Source organism: Liolophura sinensis, chromosome 1 (assembly GCF_032854445.1).
Source record: "Liolophura sinensis isolate JHLJ2023 chromosome 1, CUHK_Ljap_v2, whole genome shotgun sequence".
NCBI lineage: Eukaryota > Metazoa > Mollusca > Polyplacophora > Chitonida > Chitonidae > Liolophura > Liolophura sinensis.
The window spans coordinates 44,133,096-44,151,812 of NC_088295.1; the positions used below are offsets into that span (position 1 = coordinate 44,133,096).

Here is an 18,717-nt window from a genome sequence, read left to right on the forward strand (position 1 = left end):
ACTGTGTATTCAAATTCAGCTTAAGCTGGTTAGCCTAAAACTCTCATGACAGCCTCGACCTCATGGTCCCAACTTACGACAGCCTCAACCCCATGGTCCCAACTCAGGACAGCTTCAACCCCATGGTGCCAACTCAGGACAGCCTCAACCCCATGGTCCCAACTCAGGACAGCTTCAACCCCATGGTGCCAACTCAGGACAACCTCAACCCCATGGTCACAACTCAGGACAACCTCAACCCCATGGTCCCAACTCAGGACAGCCTCAACCCCATGGTCCCAACTCAGGACAGCCTCAACCCCATGGTCCCAACTCAGGACAGCCTCAACCCCATGGTGCCAACTCAGGACAACCTCAACCCCATGGTCACAACTCAGGACAGCCTCAACCCCATGGTCCCAACTCAGGACAGCCTCAACCCCATGGTCCCAACTCACGACAACCTCAACCCCATGGTCCCAACTCAGGACAGCCTCAACCCCATGGTCCCAACTCAGGACAGCCTCAACCCCATGGTCCCAACTCAGGACAACCTCAACCCCATGGTCCCAACTCAGGACAACCTCAACCCCATGGTCCCAACTCAGGACAGCCTCAACCCCATGGTCCCAACTCAGGACAGCCTCAACCCCATGGTCCAGTGACATCAAAATGTCACAAATGTCACAGGGAATTCTTTGTCTTGCACAAACATGCAGTCAAAATCGATTTTAATGTGAATAACAGGTTTTGATGAAGGTTGATACAAAAACAACTTGGCTATACAACTTACCACTCTTTTGACAACACATGAAGGAAACTCCATATCCTGACTCAGTTTCCCATCATACAGATGTTTATCCACTCTCTCTGCAGAGAACAAGTCCATGTCTGACAACAGCAGTGTCATAACATCCAGCAGACAGACATGACTACCCAGACTGCCAGACTGATATGATGAGAGAGTCCTGTCCCTTCCTTGAAACATTAACCTCCGCTGCTGTGCTGACAGAGGCCTAGTAGGGCTGGCTGAGCTGCTGGAGGATGACTGGCTGAGATCTGTGCTCATTGAGCCTGACTGGCTTGAGGTTAACTCTGTCGATGGCCCAGCAACGCCATTGGTGCCAGACTGATCTGTGGGATCGTAGAACTCCCCGTTTGACGACCCAGTCATGGGGTCCTCACTCCTGAAGTCCTGCTCTAGGCTACCATAGATGCTACGTGTCATGGGGTCTACGTCAGGCTGTGGTGGAAAGCACTCATCAAACAAGCTCTGCGTCATCCCCTGGGCATACTGAGAGCCAGAGAGAAGGCTGTTGTCTGTGGGCTGAGTCAGTATCTTAACCACATCCCCTGGGGAGGACGCATGGGGTGGGGTGCTGGTGTCCTTCCCAGATGTGGACATGAACCTGATGGTGCCCTGCTGGCCGTCAAACAGGAACTTATTGGCGAGTGTGAGGTTTCCTAGGTCCATGACGAGGATGTCGGTGCTGCGGGAACTGTGAGGTACCAGGATAACAGGTGTGTCTGCCTGCATGTCCAGGAGCAGCCGAGTCCCAATACTGGCCGTCTCACTCACCTAGGGTGAAAACAAAACATAAACATATAGAAAACTTCATCAAGTTATGTTTCTGTTCTGTGGGAAGGCGGCACATTGTCTCCATCGTCATGGCCACGAATGCTCTTGTATATAGATATGAAAAGTAATTCTGCCTGAAAAGTAACTCCTAAACGAGTTTGCAATCAACTCTACCTGCATTAAACAACATAAAAACGTTGCCCCAAAAAGTGAATGTCAGAGACTTGGTGCTGAAACTTACGTTATTCTACCAGGATCTGGTCTTATCTTCCGAACACACATGTAATATACTGCAAATACCGTAGTCTTTGATCAATAAATTCAATGGTTGACTTTTCATCACACGTATGCATGATTGACACTGCGCATTCTAATATATGGAATGTGCCATTTGTAGTCATAATATTCATTTCATTAGATTGGTGTTTTACGCCGTACTCAAGAATATTTCACTTATACGACCGCAGCCAGCAATATCGTGGCAGGAAACCGGGCAGAGCCCAGGGGAAAGCCACGACCATCCGCAGGTTGATTGCAGACCTTCTCACATACGGCCTGAGAGAAAGCCAGCATGAACTGGACTTGAACTCACAGCGAACACACTGGTGAGAGGCTCCCGGGTCATTATGCTGTGCTAGCGCACTAACCAACTGAGCCACACCAATCAAATAAGTAAAATAAATCCATGCCAAAAACTACTGCATTTCTCAAACTCACTTTTTTGCCAGCAGAGGCAGCCCTCATCCTTCCCAGCACATCCTGAAGTTGTAAGAAGTGTTGACAAAAGGCTAAGGTTTCTGCCTGGAACCTGTTAGTGTGGACATATCTCACTGAGGCCATGCGCAGCTTCAGACTGATGTCATACTCTCTCTCCAGGTTAGGGTCAGGTGCACCGTATCTAGAAGAAATGAGCGATTACAAGACATGAATTAATTTCTTTTACCCACCAACATGATAAATGGTAGCAACCTGTGTTCATTTTTCAACTCCTCATCTTGACATGTTAAACTTGGCAAATATTGGGAGTATGAAACATTGTACACAGTTTCGTGATGTTGACTCATTCTAAACATTCAATGAAAATGGCTTAAAGAATTAGCCAACATACATATTAAAGCATGTTAACATATATATTTATTTAATCTTGATGTACTCTTGCAGAAATGCAGTTATGAACAGACTAACATACCTGGTGCAGCTCATTTGTAATTGGCTAATCAAAGTATGTGTGGAAAAAGAAAATTCCTACATTCTCACCACCAATTCGTCAATGAAAACATAATTCTGAGTTCTAAGTCAAAGAAATTCCGCAAAGGAATAACTCACTTGAAAAAGTCAAAGTGGAGGGCATGTTGGCCAACGGTCATAAACCTCTCCCTATAGAGGCTCCCCTGGGGAGACTGGTCTCTAAGGGAGATACTGCCCAGCTGACCCTTCACGGTCATGTTCTCATCCCTCATAGCCATGTGAGCGGTAAGCCCGGATACATTAGCCTTAGCAAGCTCGTATTCTGGCTTATTCAGGGTGAGGGACAAGCTCTTGACACTCAGATCTACCTCAGTGTTCACTACATCGTCTGTCACACCTGCAAAAGATTTATCTTTTTATTTATTTGATAGTTCTTACTTCATATGAACACGATACTCAAGAATCTTTCACTTACAAGATGGCCCCAGGTAAATCACCTACCTTTAGCAAGCTATTGAGTAATTTCTTCACGTGTGATGTACATATGGAAAACAAGTGGTATTCAACAAACCTTAGACTGCGCAAAGGTTCACAAAGATGTCTGGGATAACCAACTCTCTGTACACTGATTCAATCACCATGGACTAACACCACAGGTAAATCGAGTATTACACGATGAAAACTTTTTCCACTTTTACAAACTGCCAATGTGTTGAAAATGAGTAATTAAAAAAATTCAGCACAAAATACAGTATAGTGGAAGCCCAAATATTAACGTTTGAATAAAATACACCTGTCAGAAAAGCAAGTGCAAATCCACAATAGTCACAAAAATAGATGCTGTTTTGCAATCAGGCTTCTTCCGAAGTGAAAGGCCCAAAACTTGACCACCAGGCCATGCTAAAAGATACTGTTAAAAATTTATAGAGTTAACACAGCTCAGAAGGCTACCTTTGTTAGGTTCTAAGGAAGGCAGTGTGTCAGAGTCCTGACTGTCTGTTCGTCCGTCCACCAGTGAACTTGTGTCATGAATCTTAGCCCCCATCCCCAGGAAGTCTAGCAGAACCACCCACGTCTGTAGGTTCACAGTCATGTCCAAGCAGTTGAAATCAACCGTTACAAAACGATTAGTCTACAACAGACAGCACATTTATTATTTTTATTTATTTATTATGAATTATGAATTATTCAGCTGTTTAAAAAAAAGTTCCACAGTATCTTATATACATATTATCAGTACAATGAAAAACATATAAAGATATAGTGCAAGGGTAATGCCAACAATGGGTTATTAGGCGCGTGAGAAAGCAGTGAATGGCAGCTCCCTTTTCCATGTGTTCATTGCAACAACAACAACAACAACATCTTGACTGGCAAGGACGGAAGATACACTTTCTCTTCACCTACCATTTACAGATACCAGTGGTACATTAAATGCGGAGGATATATTTATTTATTTATTTGATTGGTGTTTTATGTTGTACTCAAGAATATTTCACTTATACAACGACCGCCAGCATTATGGTAGGAGGAAAACGGGCAGAGCCCGAGGGAAATCCACGACCATTCGCAGGTTGCTGACAGACCTTCCCACATACGGACGGAGAGGAAACCAACAGGACTTAAACTCACATCGACCGCATTGGTGAGAGACTCCTGGGTCATTCCACTGCGCTAGCGCACTAACCAACTGAGCCATGGAGGCCCCACTGGAGGATATATGGGTCCCTCCCTAATACACGATTATGAAATTTACTTCAGCACTATTATGTTAACGTTTTTGAGTGAATAGGTGAATCACCAGTATCAATGATTTCCATGAAGAATATGTCTCATAAATAATCATAATATATAATACACTAACTATACATACAATGTACAATCTTTATACTAGCCTAATCTTGTTGACAACATACCCTGTTAAATTCAGACATATACTCTGGAGATTTCTTATCAATAAGCACCACATTGATGTGGACGAGGGCATGTTCTGGGGGGTCGTCCCTAGACCTCTGTCGTGACAAGAGCGGGGATGGTGGCGGTGTTAATGGGTAGTCCTCTCTGAAACAGGTACACATTTAATGCAAGTGTCTATAAATTCATACATTTGAACTATAGTCATGTGGAAATCTTCTTGAGTTTATCTAATTCCAAATCTTTCCACACAAGGTCAACCTATCTCACATCAGATCAGATTTAGTTCACTTTCTCACTTGAATCTTTCGCCACGGTATGGCTGAAATATTGCCGATGTGGCGTTAAGCCATAATCATTCATTCATTCACTTGAATCTTAATATTATATGACTCTGACCATCATTACAGAGGGCAGAAACCAGGCAGAGCCTGCTGGAGATCCATTACCATCCTTAAGTTGCTTGCAAACTTGGTTTAAGATAAACATGTTTAATAAAAATTAGGTGAAGGATGAGGTTAAATATTAATATTTCTGAAATATTGCATGAAGATATATGTAATGCATTTTTTGTGTTTTTTTTGCAGTGATTATTTCAGCGTCCTCAACAGGTGGTACAGTAATTTTAGAATGACTTGCAAATGTAGTATAGTAGTATCTATTATATAAAGATAAATTATGTAAAATTACCAAAAATATATACAAGTTTTGAATGAGTTTCCTTTCATGTTCAATGACATAATAGCTTCTTAAACTAAACAAGGGAACCGTTATCATTGGAAATGACTGCATTAAAAGAAATAACACACTAGAAAATGAACAATGAACCACCAACCTTTGACTGCTGATCTTTTTACCAAATGAAGGAAATGCGCCCAGATTAACGGCTTGGATTTCTGTTGGTGAACTGTGAAGACGTTCTGCTGGTGTTCATGGAAGCTGGACGGCAGAGAAGATGGCATTTGTGGGGTGGGTGCAATGATAGTAACTGTCTGGACATGAAGTGGACAGAAACATTTGAGGCTTCATTTGGGCATCTTGTGTCTCGTTGGGGACGCTAGACATCATCAGAAGTCGGTGTTTGGAGTCTGGTTCCTGAAGCAGATCTTCCATCACCAAGGTCGTCAATGCAAGATCAAATTTCGTACTATACGGATTATTTTTCTCATAGTTCATAGAAAACTTCTGCAGTTTCAAGTTGACTAGGCCTTGCTCCCCTTCACCAAAATCTCCCCGCATCTCAACGTTGAATTCAGGCACGTCAAACCTAGCCCGTATAAACAAGAGGCCTGTCTGCTTTCTGCGTCTCTTCTAACTGAGCTTGAAAACTCTCAAACGGCACGGAGGACAGCTCAATACCGTCCAGCTTTAGCGCAGACATACTGGGCTCGATACGTGGACTCTCCTCCATAATGACGCCTAGAGAGTGTGACTCCTGGGGTAGAGGCGAGTCGCCCTCGAATGTCAGGTTGTCCGTACTCTCTAAGATCTGCTCGTACACTTTTTTTGACACAACCAGGTTAAGCGGTGTCGCAATACGAGCATTGACTAGCATTACACTTTCAATGTTCTCTATTTGTATTGAGTCATGGGTACGTGGGTGAAGGTCCTCATCCAAGAGGAAGTCTTGAGATACATTTGGATTGATGATGGTGTAATCGGGGTCGATCATATCGATGGATAGTTCAATGGTCGTGTCGTAGATGATGGGAATGTTGTGCTTCTGTGTCCCCCCACCAATGTCGCTGGCTTTACCTCGTCCCCACGCCTCTTTAGATGAATCCAGAAACACGTCCTGGTCTACATTCACTGAATACAGATTCATGTTCTGAAACTCAATGTACATTCTGTCCTTATTTACTTGACTGGGCAGAGACTCCTTGGGTATATTTAGACTATCATCACAGTCATCAGGCTGACATGGGTTAGAGTTTCTGATAGTGATGGTACCCAGGTGAGATACCAGGGCCTCTGAGCTCACAGGTGTCCTGGGTAAGACGATAACAGGCGACTCAAGTCTGGCGTCTATTATAATGTTCAGCGATGGAGATGGAGGCGGGTGAATCTCAGCGACGTCATCAAGACAGAACGAGTCTCTACCCAGAGATTGCTCCCCCTTCTTCCTCCCAATCGGCAGTGCGTCTAGGCTTGAGGAGCTGCCATATAGAGAGGTGTTCATATCACTTCTCTTATGCACGATGCCCATGGCCACTTCTGTGGCTGCGTACCTCAGAGAGGCAGCCAGCCTAGCCATGTAGTCCTTGAACTCTGATGCACACTGAGACATTTCGTTGAGCAGTCGAGGACAGTGAGTATAACACAGAGACGCCATTTTGAGGTTGACCTCTACAGTGTTGCAGTTAACCCGTGATGCTTCACACGGCCTTGTTGGGGATGCATGTATTGAGGGTTCATGAGACGGACCCGGTCCAGGTTTATTAAGAGTGAATGTAAAGGCTCTCAGGTCTGACTGGTAGATTCTGGACATGCTCGGCGTGAAAGATTCGTGAGCTGTCTGAAACATGTCTGGTTTAGGAGCCAGAGTAAACCTGTAGGAGCCATGGGGGTTAGGGTCATGCCCCACACTGAACACTTTCTGGTATTTCCCTCCCTCTGGAGTCACATCCAGGAACTGTAATCCTCCCAGGGAGCCTTCCACATAAAGGTGCTCATCTAAAAACAGTTAATTTTTTTTTGGAACTAATATGACTAAATTTTCAATTTTGAGATGACTGGAGACTGTTTTGACAAATACTGTAACAAATCCTCACTATTTCTCTCTTTGATTGAAATCTAAAAATATAGCACATATCTGAAATAATAAATTCACCAGTTACTTTGTATCCCCATAACTTTATTAAAAACATTTTAATAATAAAAGCATGTAAAGTTTAGAAAAATATCTCCTTACTCACAGAATTTCTATGAAGAATGCAAGACAACAGTATTTCAGATACATAACCTTACAATCACGGATGGAATATTAAACCCTCCTCACCAATTGTGGACTGTATCTTTGCTGACGACAGTGTAGCTGTGGCCACTTTCCTCGCCCTTTTGCCCCCTTTGTCTTCCACCACCCTCATCAGAAGAATGTTCAGTTTGTTGAAGTCAGCAGTCACTTCTGTCCTCGTCAGCGTCTGTCATCAGAAAAATTCATACTTGTAATATTTTTTAATGCAACCTTTCCGGGACTACCTGTCTCGTACCAATATAGTGGGTAAGTCTGTATGAGACACATGGCACATTCATCAGTGACTTGACAATGTCAGTGGTTTACTTATTTTTTGTAATTCTTTATCTAATTGATTAGCGTTTAAGCCTGTTGTCAGGAATATTTCATTTACACAGCAGCAGGCATCATTATGTGTAGAGGAAACTGAGCAGAGACTGGTGGTTTAACCTAAGCACTACAGTTTCCTCCATCCATACAATGACCAAAATGGTATAAGTGAAAGAGTATGTATTACTCAACAGTCCAATAAATAAATAAATAAATCCTTTGAATTCATAATTTGTTGTTGGGTTTGTATGATTTACACAGAAATACAAGTTACCTGTTCTTTTCAAGAATTATTTATTTATTTATTTATTTATTTATTTATTTGATTGGTGTTTTACCAATCAAACTCAAGAATATTTCACTTATACAACAACGGCCCACATTATTGGGAGGAAACCAGACAGGGCCCAGGGAAACCCATGACCATTCGCAGGCTGCTGCCAGATCTTCCCACTTACGGTAGGAAAGGAGTCTTTTCATGAAAGTTTAACATTAATTTTATGGCTAGGAATCTGAGGGCTCCTCATGAATGCATTTATGGTATGTGAGATTATACGAGAAATATGGTATGTCCAACCTCTGTATTTGTGGCCACAGGTCCTCCATCTGATGCAGTGTCCTTAGAACTCACACCTGCTGAAGAGGTCATGTCTCCAGGCATTATTCTCTTAAAGAACCCAAGGATTTCAACAATTGTCTCTTGGTTTGCTGCAAATAAATAAATATATAATAATAAATAATATATAAATAATATATAAATATATTTTTTTTTCCAGATCTTACTAGTTTGATTACCTCACACTCACCTAAAGTTTAGCATTTGTCAAATAACACATTTTGCTTGATTCTGAATAATTTATCCGTCTTACTCCAGAGGATTTTGCAAAGTTTGAATTCAAAAAAAGGCAACTGTTGGTGTCAAAAGTATCATTTTATGGTTTTTATGTGCTTCTGAAAAGGCATTTTCACATGCCAAACTTTAGGTGAAATACAGTCATTACAAATTATTCAAGGATAACAGAAAGCTATCAAAGTTCAAAAGAATATTTACTCATTGTTTTGTTTTACTGAAGAATCTCAAATAAATCATGAACAATTTAAGATTTCAGTATAGTGGATGGTTGGTGGTTTCCTCAGGGTATTCCAGGGTTTCTTCCACCCATATATGTGAATGTTGTCACATATTAAAGGGAAACTTCTTAAGTGCCGAGTATCTTTTAACACTTAAGACAAAATGATTATAAACACCAATCAAAAAAAAAAACAAAAAAACAAACAAACCATATGCTAGTAAACTATAAACAACAAGCAGACTATCTCAAAACCCTACACTATTCTGGAGTACAGCATAAAACACCATTATATAAAATAAATAAATAAATCAAAACCCTACATACCTATAACATCCAGATTGTTAAACTGTATATTAGCAATCCGTAGGCCACACTCCCCTGGGGGGTTATCAGGCGAGTTAGGACTGATGATCTCAATATCCAGTGTTATCAGGGCCTCAGAGTCAGGGACAGGAGACATTGGGTGAGGAAAGGGGGCTCCAAACCGCTGAACGCTCGGGCTGGTACGCCGGCCAGCATCATCACTACTGTCTGCAAATATGGCAAAAAAAATTTTTCTCAGAACAAAATTCATTTAATACACATTTTAACTGTGATCTTGAAAACTACCACTTTCATTAACAGAAGTTTTGTGGTTCGTGCTTGCTATTGTTACAATAATACACAGTCAACATTCAGAAAACTGAAAATAAAAGTTGTATTCATGATCATAACTTACAGTCACATGCAGAAGAATTTCTTGACATTAACACATTTTATATCTTGGCTGCACTAGGTGTTTACTATTGTAAGCGAAATATCAAGAAATACACATGCTCACAATGTACACACAAAACCTACAAAATTTATCCAAAACATGTTAACTCTGGTAAAACTAGGGAAAAATTTAGAGATATTCTTTAAAAAAGACTGATCAGACTATGACAATAACAGTGTTAAAAATATGTACCAAACGTTAACAGTCTTTAACACTTGAATGATTTGTTGAGATAACCTGCTGGGAAGATTAACTCACAAATGAACATACTGACACACCCAACAACGGAGAGGTGTAAATCTATCACATGATACAGATTACACTCAATGAATTTGCATGGGAGTTACGAAAATATTTTACAAACTGAAAAATCTACCTCTTGAGTTTGTGAGAGCTTGGAATGTGCTGGTTAGAGCTGCCTGTACGGCCTGTAGGCTGGTGCTGCTGGAGAATGGGGGTTGGGGAGACTCCTGGGGGGAGCGGGGGGACTGTGGGGACACAGGGGAGTTAGGGTCAGAGTCCCGCATACTGCCACTTCTACTGTCCAAGCTGAAACACAGAAACAGAAACAGGGATAAACATAAAGTGGGTTATACATAAACATTCACATTGATCAATGCCTGTCAATAATGACAATAACTTTATCCCATGAATAAACAGTGTTTTCTTAACGACTCTGCAACACCCAAAACTTAGGGAAAAATTTACATGAGAATGTCTATCACAGAAAACAACAAGACAGTTAACTGCACATTGCCTTGGTTGAAAAAAAAAGTGAAAGGAATAAATACAGCAAAAATTCTAGATTATTAATTAACAACATCACTAAATCAGAACAAGAGAAGATCACATACCATAAGTTTTTGTGTGATGCTACTAATAGCTCAAAGTCCTGCCCAAATGTTTGTACTGCATCAACAACCAGTAAGCTGTGCACAGTGAAGGAGACGGAGGTGGTATCAGATCTCTGAGTCAGGGTGGCTCTCACCCCTCCCACCTGCAGCTCTGCGATGGCTTTACCTGTGGAGATATCACACAGAGACAGTTACACATATTGTGCATTCTAAAACCAACTTTTAATCACTCATTAGTAATATGGTGTGCTGAAGGCTGAAAAACTTTATCAAGTTTTCTGTATCAAGTATCAAAAAGGAATTTCTGAGATTGATTCATAAGACAATCATATTTTACATTGAATAAATTTATCTCTTTGATTGCACTTTATGAGGGCAGCTGTCATGATGGTGGGAGGAAACCCACAGCCCTTTGCAGTACATTGAATAAACATGGAAAATTTCATGGCTGAGATTAGCAGATGGGACCAGAAAAAAAGGAGCTCCAAAAAAATTCAGGACTCCACGGGAAGACATTTTCGGATTCACCTATGAAACTTTAGTAATAATGTATTGATTTAAAGACACTATAAACAAGTTCCTTTCTGCTGTAATGATGCCACAGTACATACTTCAATATTCTGGCACAATTAAAGCATTTCACTTCACAGCAAAACACAATTCAGGTATGAATTGATGGATGATGAGCAACTGTGCTGCCGTAACTTGTGGCTTGAAAACCCATCATTATCAGTAGTAAAATGGTAAAGGCTTTAAATTTGTTACAAGCTAAGTTTAGCAGTGAAATCAGACAGGTGTTACCTTGACTCTGTATCTGTAGTGAAGCCTCCCTGATAGTAAACTGCATCATGAGCCAGCGGGACTGTTCCACCATCTCACGCTCTGACCCCTCCCCTGCTCCTCCTATAGAACTCCCACTGGGTAATCTGCAAAGGTAAACCACACTAGTGTCATATTATACCGGCTTTGTGGGTCATCTCAAACTAGTGAACCATCACAACCTTTACATTAAAAAAAACAACAACATGGAATCCACATCTACAGAACCATAACAGAATTTAATATGAGTTATTTCATATTTCATATTCTACAGCTGATGCCACAAAGCCATTTCTGACTAAAGACAAAATTCAAATCTCACGAACAATACTTAGGTTATGGTAATGGAAGTTGGGTTATGACAGAGTTGTCTGAAGATAACATTCATGTGGTTTTGAAAACATTGCATTTAATTCTTAAAAGTCCAAAAGTAAGCTTTTTACGGCGCAGTCACAAATTGAACCTGGCACATTTTCATCATCATATTTCAGATTATGACTTAAGTCAAAAATGGCTTTGTGGAATCTAATTCCATACATTTACACTTAAGTTACCTTCACATGGTGGTATTCATATCTGATTCCATACATTTACATTTAAGTTACCTTCACATGGTGGTATTCATATCTGATTCCATACATTTACATTTAAGTTACCTTCACATGGTGGTATTCATATCTGATTCCATACGTTTACACTGAAGTTACCTTCACATGGTGGTATTCATATCTGATTCCATACATTTACATTTAAGTTACCTTCACATGGTGGTATTCATATCTGATTACATACATTTACACTTAAATTACCTTCACATGGTGATATTCATATCTGATTACATAAATTTACACTTAAGTTACCTTGATATGGTGGTATTCATATCAACCTGCTTATGTGCACAATCAGAATTTCTAATTAGGATTTTATGCTATTATAAATACATGAACAGATTTTAAAAAAGCCAGCTGTCCATCTGTATATTCAGTTTTTTTTGTTCCATGTTCCTAAACACAGTTTAAACCTTTTTCCGAGATAGAGAACACACTGACATTTTATTGTAAAGATCTGACCTGTTAGTGGCACTCTGGTTCGCCGCTAAACCCTCAGGGGACCTTGAAATACCAGGGCTGGAGTCAGTCGAGCATGAAGCCTTGGCTGAAGGCTTCCCATCTCCAGTAACCAGAGACATACATGTTCTCAAGGCTTGCACCTGAACATACACATGCATTAATATATGTACATCAGTCTGTAAGAAAGACAGCACTCAAGAAATACATGTACTCTCTAATAGTTTTATTTATCACAATTAGAATACAGTACTTGCTGATGCCCACCAGATTTCTCCACTCCTTCCGAAAGATAACCGATACCAAGCTCCAGCGTTCTACCATCAAAATATCAATGAAAACACCGCAATGTCACAATGCTAAGATTATCCGAAAACTTGTTATCTGGATCACACTTCTGTTCTTCTTTACAAAGCAGTCACAAACTGAACCAGCCACAACTTCCATGAAAACACAGTGAAGAGATACATCACCATGGTAAAGGACCTTGATGCAGTGTTGTGACAACTTTGTAAAATTGAGAATTTAGATATATATTGGTATTTGAAAGGTAATTTAGATATTTACATGTATTTAAAAGGTAATTTAGGTATTTACTGGTATTTAAAAGGCATAAATAGTCCGCTATTTGAAAGTGGAGGAGGACAAAAAGAGCAAAGAAAATAAAACATACTTTGTAAATACACAACAAACTTCTTCACATGAAGTAAGCCAAGGGATCACAAATGGAATTTATGCCGTCGCTTATTAAAGTCTGGCAGTCTTGTGGGGTACCTGTGCCCATACAGCCACCCAGTTTTGAACTCAAAAGTCCACTGGTGGAAAACTGAAGACTGCTGAAATGCAGACTGCATCAGAACTGTCACCCACCTTTTGTTCGTTGATGTGAACAGTCAAACTGGGAAGCGTCCCTGATAAGGTGGCACTGGGCCACTGAGGATCTGTGGTAAACAATAAACGTCTGAAAAAACAAACAAAACCAACTCACAATTATATGAAACTCACTCACATGTACTCAACATAAACAAGCCGTTATAAAATCACAACTTAACCCTTCTTCAACGAGGGGATTTATGTGTTTTGGAAGAACTGTTTCACAGAATTTATTCATTTTTGGACACAAGCCCACAGAAAAGCCAAAATTCAGAGTTGAATGTTCTTGTCTTTGTTAATTTCCATTTACTGAACCTACAGAGCAATCTTAAACTTAAGGGAATGAATTTACTGGGCTTCAATGCTTGGATGTTACACAACAAAGGTAGTTTCTTCTACTGGTGTAAATTCATAACATAACTAACCACATAATACAAGTTAGATTATTCATTATATGAAATATCAAATAAAAAGAAGATAAAATCATAAAGATGCTTGTGACAACCTATAAACTAAGCAAAAACTTGTCTGTCAAAATGAATAGATATTGCATAAAATTATACATGTAAGTACCTTTCAAAGAGGAGGGAAATGCTGAATCTATCAATCACGTGTAAATGACTGGTCCCTTTGAAGTGGGCGTGTCTCCAGTTGTCTTTGGCCTTGCCCACCAATACTTGAAGGTCAGACAATTCCAAGATATATCTGAAACAATTAAGATTGTTATTAAGACTTGTTTCAGGTCCAATGACAGGTTTCATGAAGAATAGCCCTTAACTAAGGGCATTTTATATCTCTATAACATACACTGTCAAGGTAGCGAAGGGTTTACTTAACAAAGTGTTTTTTCATGAAATTGGACACATACATGTTTTGAACACCTAAGGTTTACTGACATTCAATATCTTATCCAAATGCCCTTTGAACAATGTCTGTTCATACATTCTTTTTTTTTTTTTTTGGCTAAATTTTACCATTTATTATACCATCATCAGGGCTTTATCTAACTCTGTCTTTCTCTTAGTCAGTAAAACGGATATCAGATTATGCCAAATAAATCACACATGGAAAAGTGGAGAAATCAGGGTAGGCATTCATCTTACTTCTCATAGAGTCTCTGGCGTAGAGCTGATTCTGAGAGGTTTTGAAGCTGGGAGAAGTCTGGGGCAGGGGCTGTCTTGGTCTTTGGAACCTCGGCCTGCTCCACCATCTCATTTGGCGGAGTGGACAGTGGCGTCATGAAGTCATCTGCAGTAGTGATTCCCATTAATACCACACCAGTATAACATGCTAAATATGACATGTGTGAGGAATCCTACAACCATTCGCAGGTTGCTGACAGGCCTTCCCATGTACAACCAGAGAGAAAGCCAGTATGAACAGCCAAGTATTCGTAATCATACTGAGTTTAGATTATCAAAAAAAAATTGAAATTTGATCAAAATAAAACTTAAAAATTTTTTAACTTCAACATTATTTCAGAGTTTACTTCTCTTTTAAACTAGTCAACTTTGGAAGTATGGTTTTCTGTACCCTCTGATGTCTGATCTTCATCTGTGGACTCCCCAGGGGTTGTGGGCTCGGGTTTTGGGGCACTGTTATGGAAGCGCAAGTTGCCCAGGTTCAGCACCACCATACTAGAGTTAGCATCACAGAAGTCCTCAGGAATGATAAACTGTGGGGCCGAGATGTCCAGGTTTACCTCCCATCTGTTAGTCGGCTTCTACAACATGGACAATTGCACAGTTTGTTAGTTAACATTTACAGTTTGCATGACAAAAATGTGGTGCACCATTCAAAATCTAATTCATATCTCATCCATCTCTTGGTCATGCAGCTAAGCAGGGAAACAACAAAAATTATTGCCACAAAAAGGGATGAACTTGTAACTATGTTATTCATTTTATAGTTTGCCAAGTATTTGAGGTGTCCTCTGTGAGTTTATTCATATAATAGGTGTTTCTACACTGTACTCATGAATATTTTATTTATATGATGGGGGCTAGCATTACGATTGGTCAAACTCTCCATCGTTTGAAAAAAGTCACCAGATTAATCCAACCGGGTAACTTTCCCTGCTTCAATGGAAGACTTGATGGCGAGCTACACAGAAGTTTCAAATGACGTTCCAGTAGAATGCAGCATTTTCTTCTGTGACGTTGCAGTGTGTGTGTACTTCACATATGTTTCATGAGCACACGTACACCCATAATTGTAATGCAATAAAGGAAAGAACAAATGAGTTCACAGCTTTCGACCGTCTTGATATAGGCGGGAGTTTTACGAGTTCTCCATTGTTCTTGGGGCATTTGTGTAAGAACCAAGAGCCAAGAGTGCTCTTATGTAGTCTTGCATAAAGACCGCATGTCTTAAATCACTATGAAATTTTGTCACGTGGAAGAGTTCGTCAGGAACTCCTCAAATGTGGGTGGTTTATTCCGGACACTCAGGTAACCTCCACTCATAAAACTTATATGTCAAGGTACATGAAAGTGAAATTCTTTAAACAAGAATCAAATAACTAAACAAGATGTCAGTACCGCTTCTCCCTCCATCAGGCTGTCCAGGGTGTGTTTAAGCTCCACTTTGGTCTGTTCCTTCATCCTCTCAATACGAGTACGGGCCGCAGCTGGAACACAACACATACATAACACAACAAATTATTTAAAATATCTCTTATCAAGATAAGGTAAATCACTACAAGATTCAATATTTTTAGAAATACTTTTTACAATTATATGCTCTTAATGAGGTCAAGAGATATTTTCATTAGCCTGAGCAAAAACAATATCAACAAATTATGAAGTCAGTGGTCAATGTCGCTTTCTACGCATTCACTAAAATATGTACCACCCATACTCTTACTATATATTGCAATAATGAGATGTAAGAGATGTGAATCTCATGCCAGGTATTGTTTATATCCTGTAGTACTTGAGCTTCAGAGCTGACTAATCTATATCAGCAAAAATGTCTTTCAACTCTAAAGAACATGTTATTTTCCCCTGCTTCCAGTGTTCTCTAGGCATTGGTGGTAACTAACAATTGATGGTACTATTTCATGAAGTTTGTTAAGAGACCGCTTGCTTTAAACTAAAACGACATATTGTTGCAAGTGGAAAAGTCCTCCAGTACAAAGGTTGGTGGTTTACTCCAGGTGCTCTGGATTTCTACACCCATAAGATACTGGTCCCTACCATATATGTGCAAAATTCTTGAACAAGGCGTCAAACAAAAACAAGAACAAAAAGATAAAGAATCTTAGTCTGTAGTGTTTTAAGACATGTTGTTCCCAAGTCAACGAACACTATCATATTTCAGTGGGTTCTCGAGTGTCCACAACTAAGGCAGATTCCTCATAGTAAACATATAACATCATATAAGCCCATCTAAATGAAGAGAAATAAGGGATAACCTGTGAGCTTAAGTCCTGAGGGATTGGATGCCATGCCCAGTTTGTTTGGGTTAGTGAAGAAATCAGACACTCTTTTGGCAGCAGCAGGATTGTAGACAATGTCAAACGGCTTCGTCTGCATACTCAACCTATAAGAAAACACAGTCGATCGTCAGATATTAGAAATGTCTTTAAAATGTACGCGCAAACAGAGATTAGCACAGAGGCCAGGACAAAAGTCTTCACTTTAAGAATCTCTGTCAAAGGCTGTGCAATTGTTCTCTTGTCTATAGTGTAACCGTGCATACTGCTCTTACCTCAGCTGATAGACCACTGACATATGAGAATATGCATATTCTCTCTTGTACAGTTATTTTTATTTCTTGATACATGTAATAGCTCGTAGATAAATGAAATTTAAGGTTCATCGGAAAAATGTGCTGCCCATGAAACAAATTAGCTATAAAATTCAAATGATTTCATTTTAAATTATTATAAGATTACTTTCAGATATTACTGTGCATACAAATGCAAAGTACACTTTACAGAGGTGAACATACTGAGAAGATGGTCAACCTCAACCAATATGGTTCTAGATGTTGATGCAACTTTACACTGTGCTACAGTGCCACTAGTTATTTGAAGTTACCCAGGAAAAGAAACTGGAACACGAGATATAAAGGAATACTCGCCTTCTTTTCTTTGACCTCCTGTGAACGAATGTGACCTCCAATGACCAATAAGGTGAAGGCCACAATGTACCATCTCCAAAACCATCTGATAAATTCTTACCTCTATGGTTCAGTCGTTTGGCCATCTACAACCAAAAACATTCCTAAACAGAGTCAAACAAATGAGGAAAAGTACCTGTAATAAGCATCAGTGCCTGGTGGTTTTCTCTCCCAGCTCAGCTGGAATAACTTGCCATCATCAGGTTTGGTGATTGGGTTGAACAGGCCAAACCCTGAACTCTTTGAAGCCGTAGACATTGGACGCTGGACATTGGACATTGGCCGGTTCTGAACTCTATCCTGTGATCAGCAAAAAACAAAATTACCTTTATAATGAGCTTCCTACTGGTGGTGAGACAGGCCAACATGTCTCTCAGATCATTTGTCCTTCAGCCCATCATGAAACACTTTTCCAGGCTTTTTTTGTTATTACAAATTATTATTAAGTCACAGATCAAATTCGATACTTGGATTATGTCATCCATGTTTGACACAGTTATGGTTTTTCTCCTGTTATGGGCTTTATGTCAATTATTCAGATGGCTAAAATTGGAAGCAATATTTCCAGAATGCTTGTTTTCCTTAAGTTTACCACTGAAATATGACTGGACAAAACACTAATCTGAAATGAAAAATATTACCTTATTTTATTTACATGTATTTTTTTATTAGCATTTCACACCATAATCTGTTACAGAATGAACTATTACACATGTAATTATATGTACAAACAAGAAACAAACACGTGCAACTGTCTGAGGTGCCACCAGTGTGTTGAATATTGTGCCCTTTGTCATGCGATCACGTAAGTACAGCCCTCCAATACTGATGTCAAACTTGAGGGCCCCGGTCCTGGGTCGGGATACCACCGTGGACGTGATTGCCGTACACTCCATCTCTAAGATACTCTGATTGCTGCTGGATGCTCCTGGGGGAGAGGAGGAGGGAGATACACTATGTAACACAAGTGAATCAAGTGAATTTATTTAAATGTCCTTTAATGCCATACTCATTCAACATTCAAATTAAATCAAAAATTTATTTATTTATTTCATTAGTGTTTACGCCGTACTCAAGAATATTTCACTCATATGACAGCAGCCAGCATTATGGTGGGAGGAAACCGGGCAGAGCTTGGGGGAAACCACGACCATCCACAGGTTGCAGACCTGCCCACATACGGCCGGATAGGATCAAATCAAATAA

General features: G+C 40.0%; 1 protein-coding gene across 1 annotated transcript in view; it reads right to left on the reverse strand.

Annotated features, from left to right (window-relative positions):
• LOC135461261 (intermembrane lipid transfer protein VPS13D-like) overlaps positions 1–18,717 on the reverse strand; it is a 73,773-nt gene that overhangs the window by 43,319 nt on the left and 11,737 nt on the right. The window contains 23 exon segments of the mRNA XM_064738269.1: positions 773–1,558; positions 2,276–2,456; positions 2,885–3,143; positions 3,698–3,878; positions 4,663–4,805; positions 5,496–5,646; positions 5,648–5,945; positions 5,947–7,333; positions 7,659–7,800; positions 8,521–8,651; positions 9,341–9,547; positions 10,150–10,322; positions 10,628–10,793; positions 11,429–11,553; positions 12,517–12,656; positions 13,384–13,474; positions 13,960–14,091; positions 14,490–14,634; positions 14,920–15,109; positions 15,927–16,015; positions 16,802–16,929; positions 17,648–17,811; positions 18,261–18,439. Coding sequence (XP_064594339.1) covers positions 773–1,558; positions 2,276–2,456; positions 2,885–3,143; positions 3,698–3,878; positions 4,663–4,805; positions 5,496–5,646; positions 5,648–5,945; positions 5,947–7,333; positions 7,659–7,800; positions 8,521–8,651; positions 9,341–9,547; positions 10,150–10,322; positions 10,628–10,793; positions 11,429–11,553; positions 12,517–12,656; positions 13,384–13,474; positions 13,960–14,091; positions 14,490–14,634; positions 14,920–15,109; positions 15,927–16,015; positions 16,802–16,929; positions 17,648–17,811; positions 18,261–18,439 — 5,588 coding nt within the window.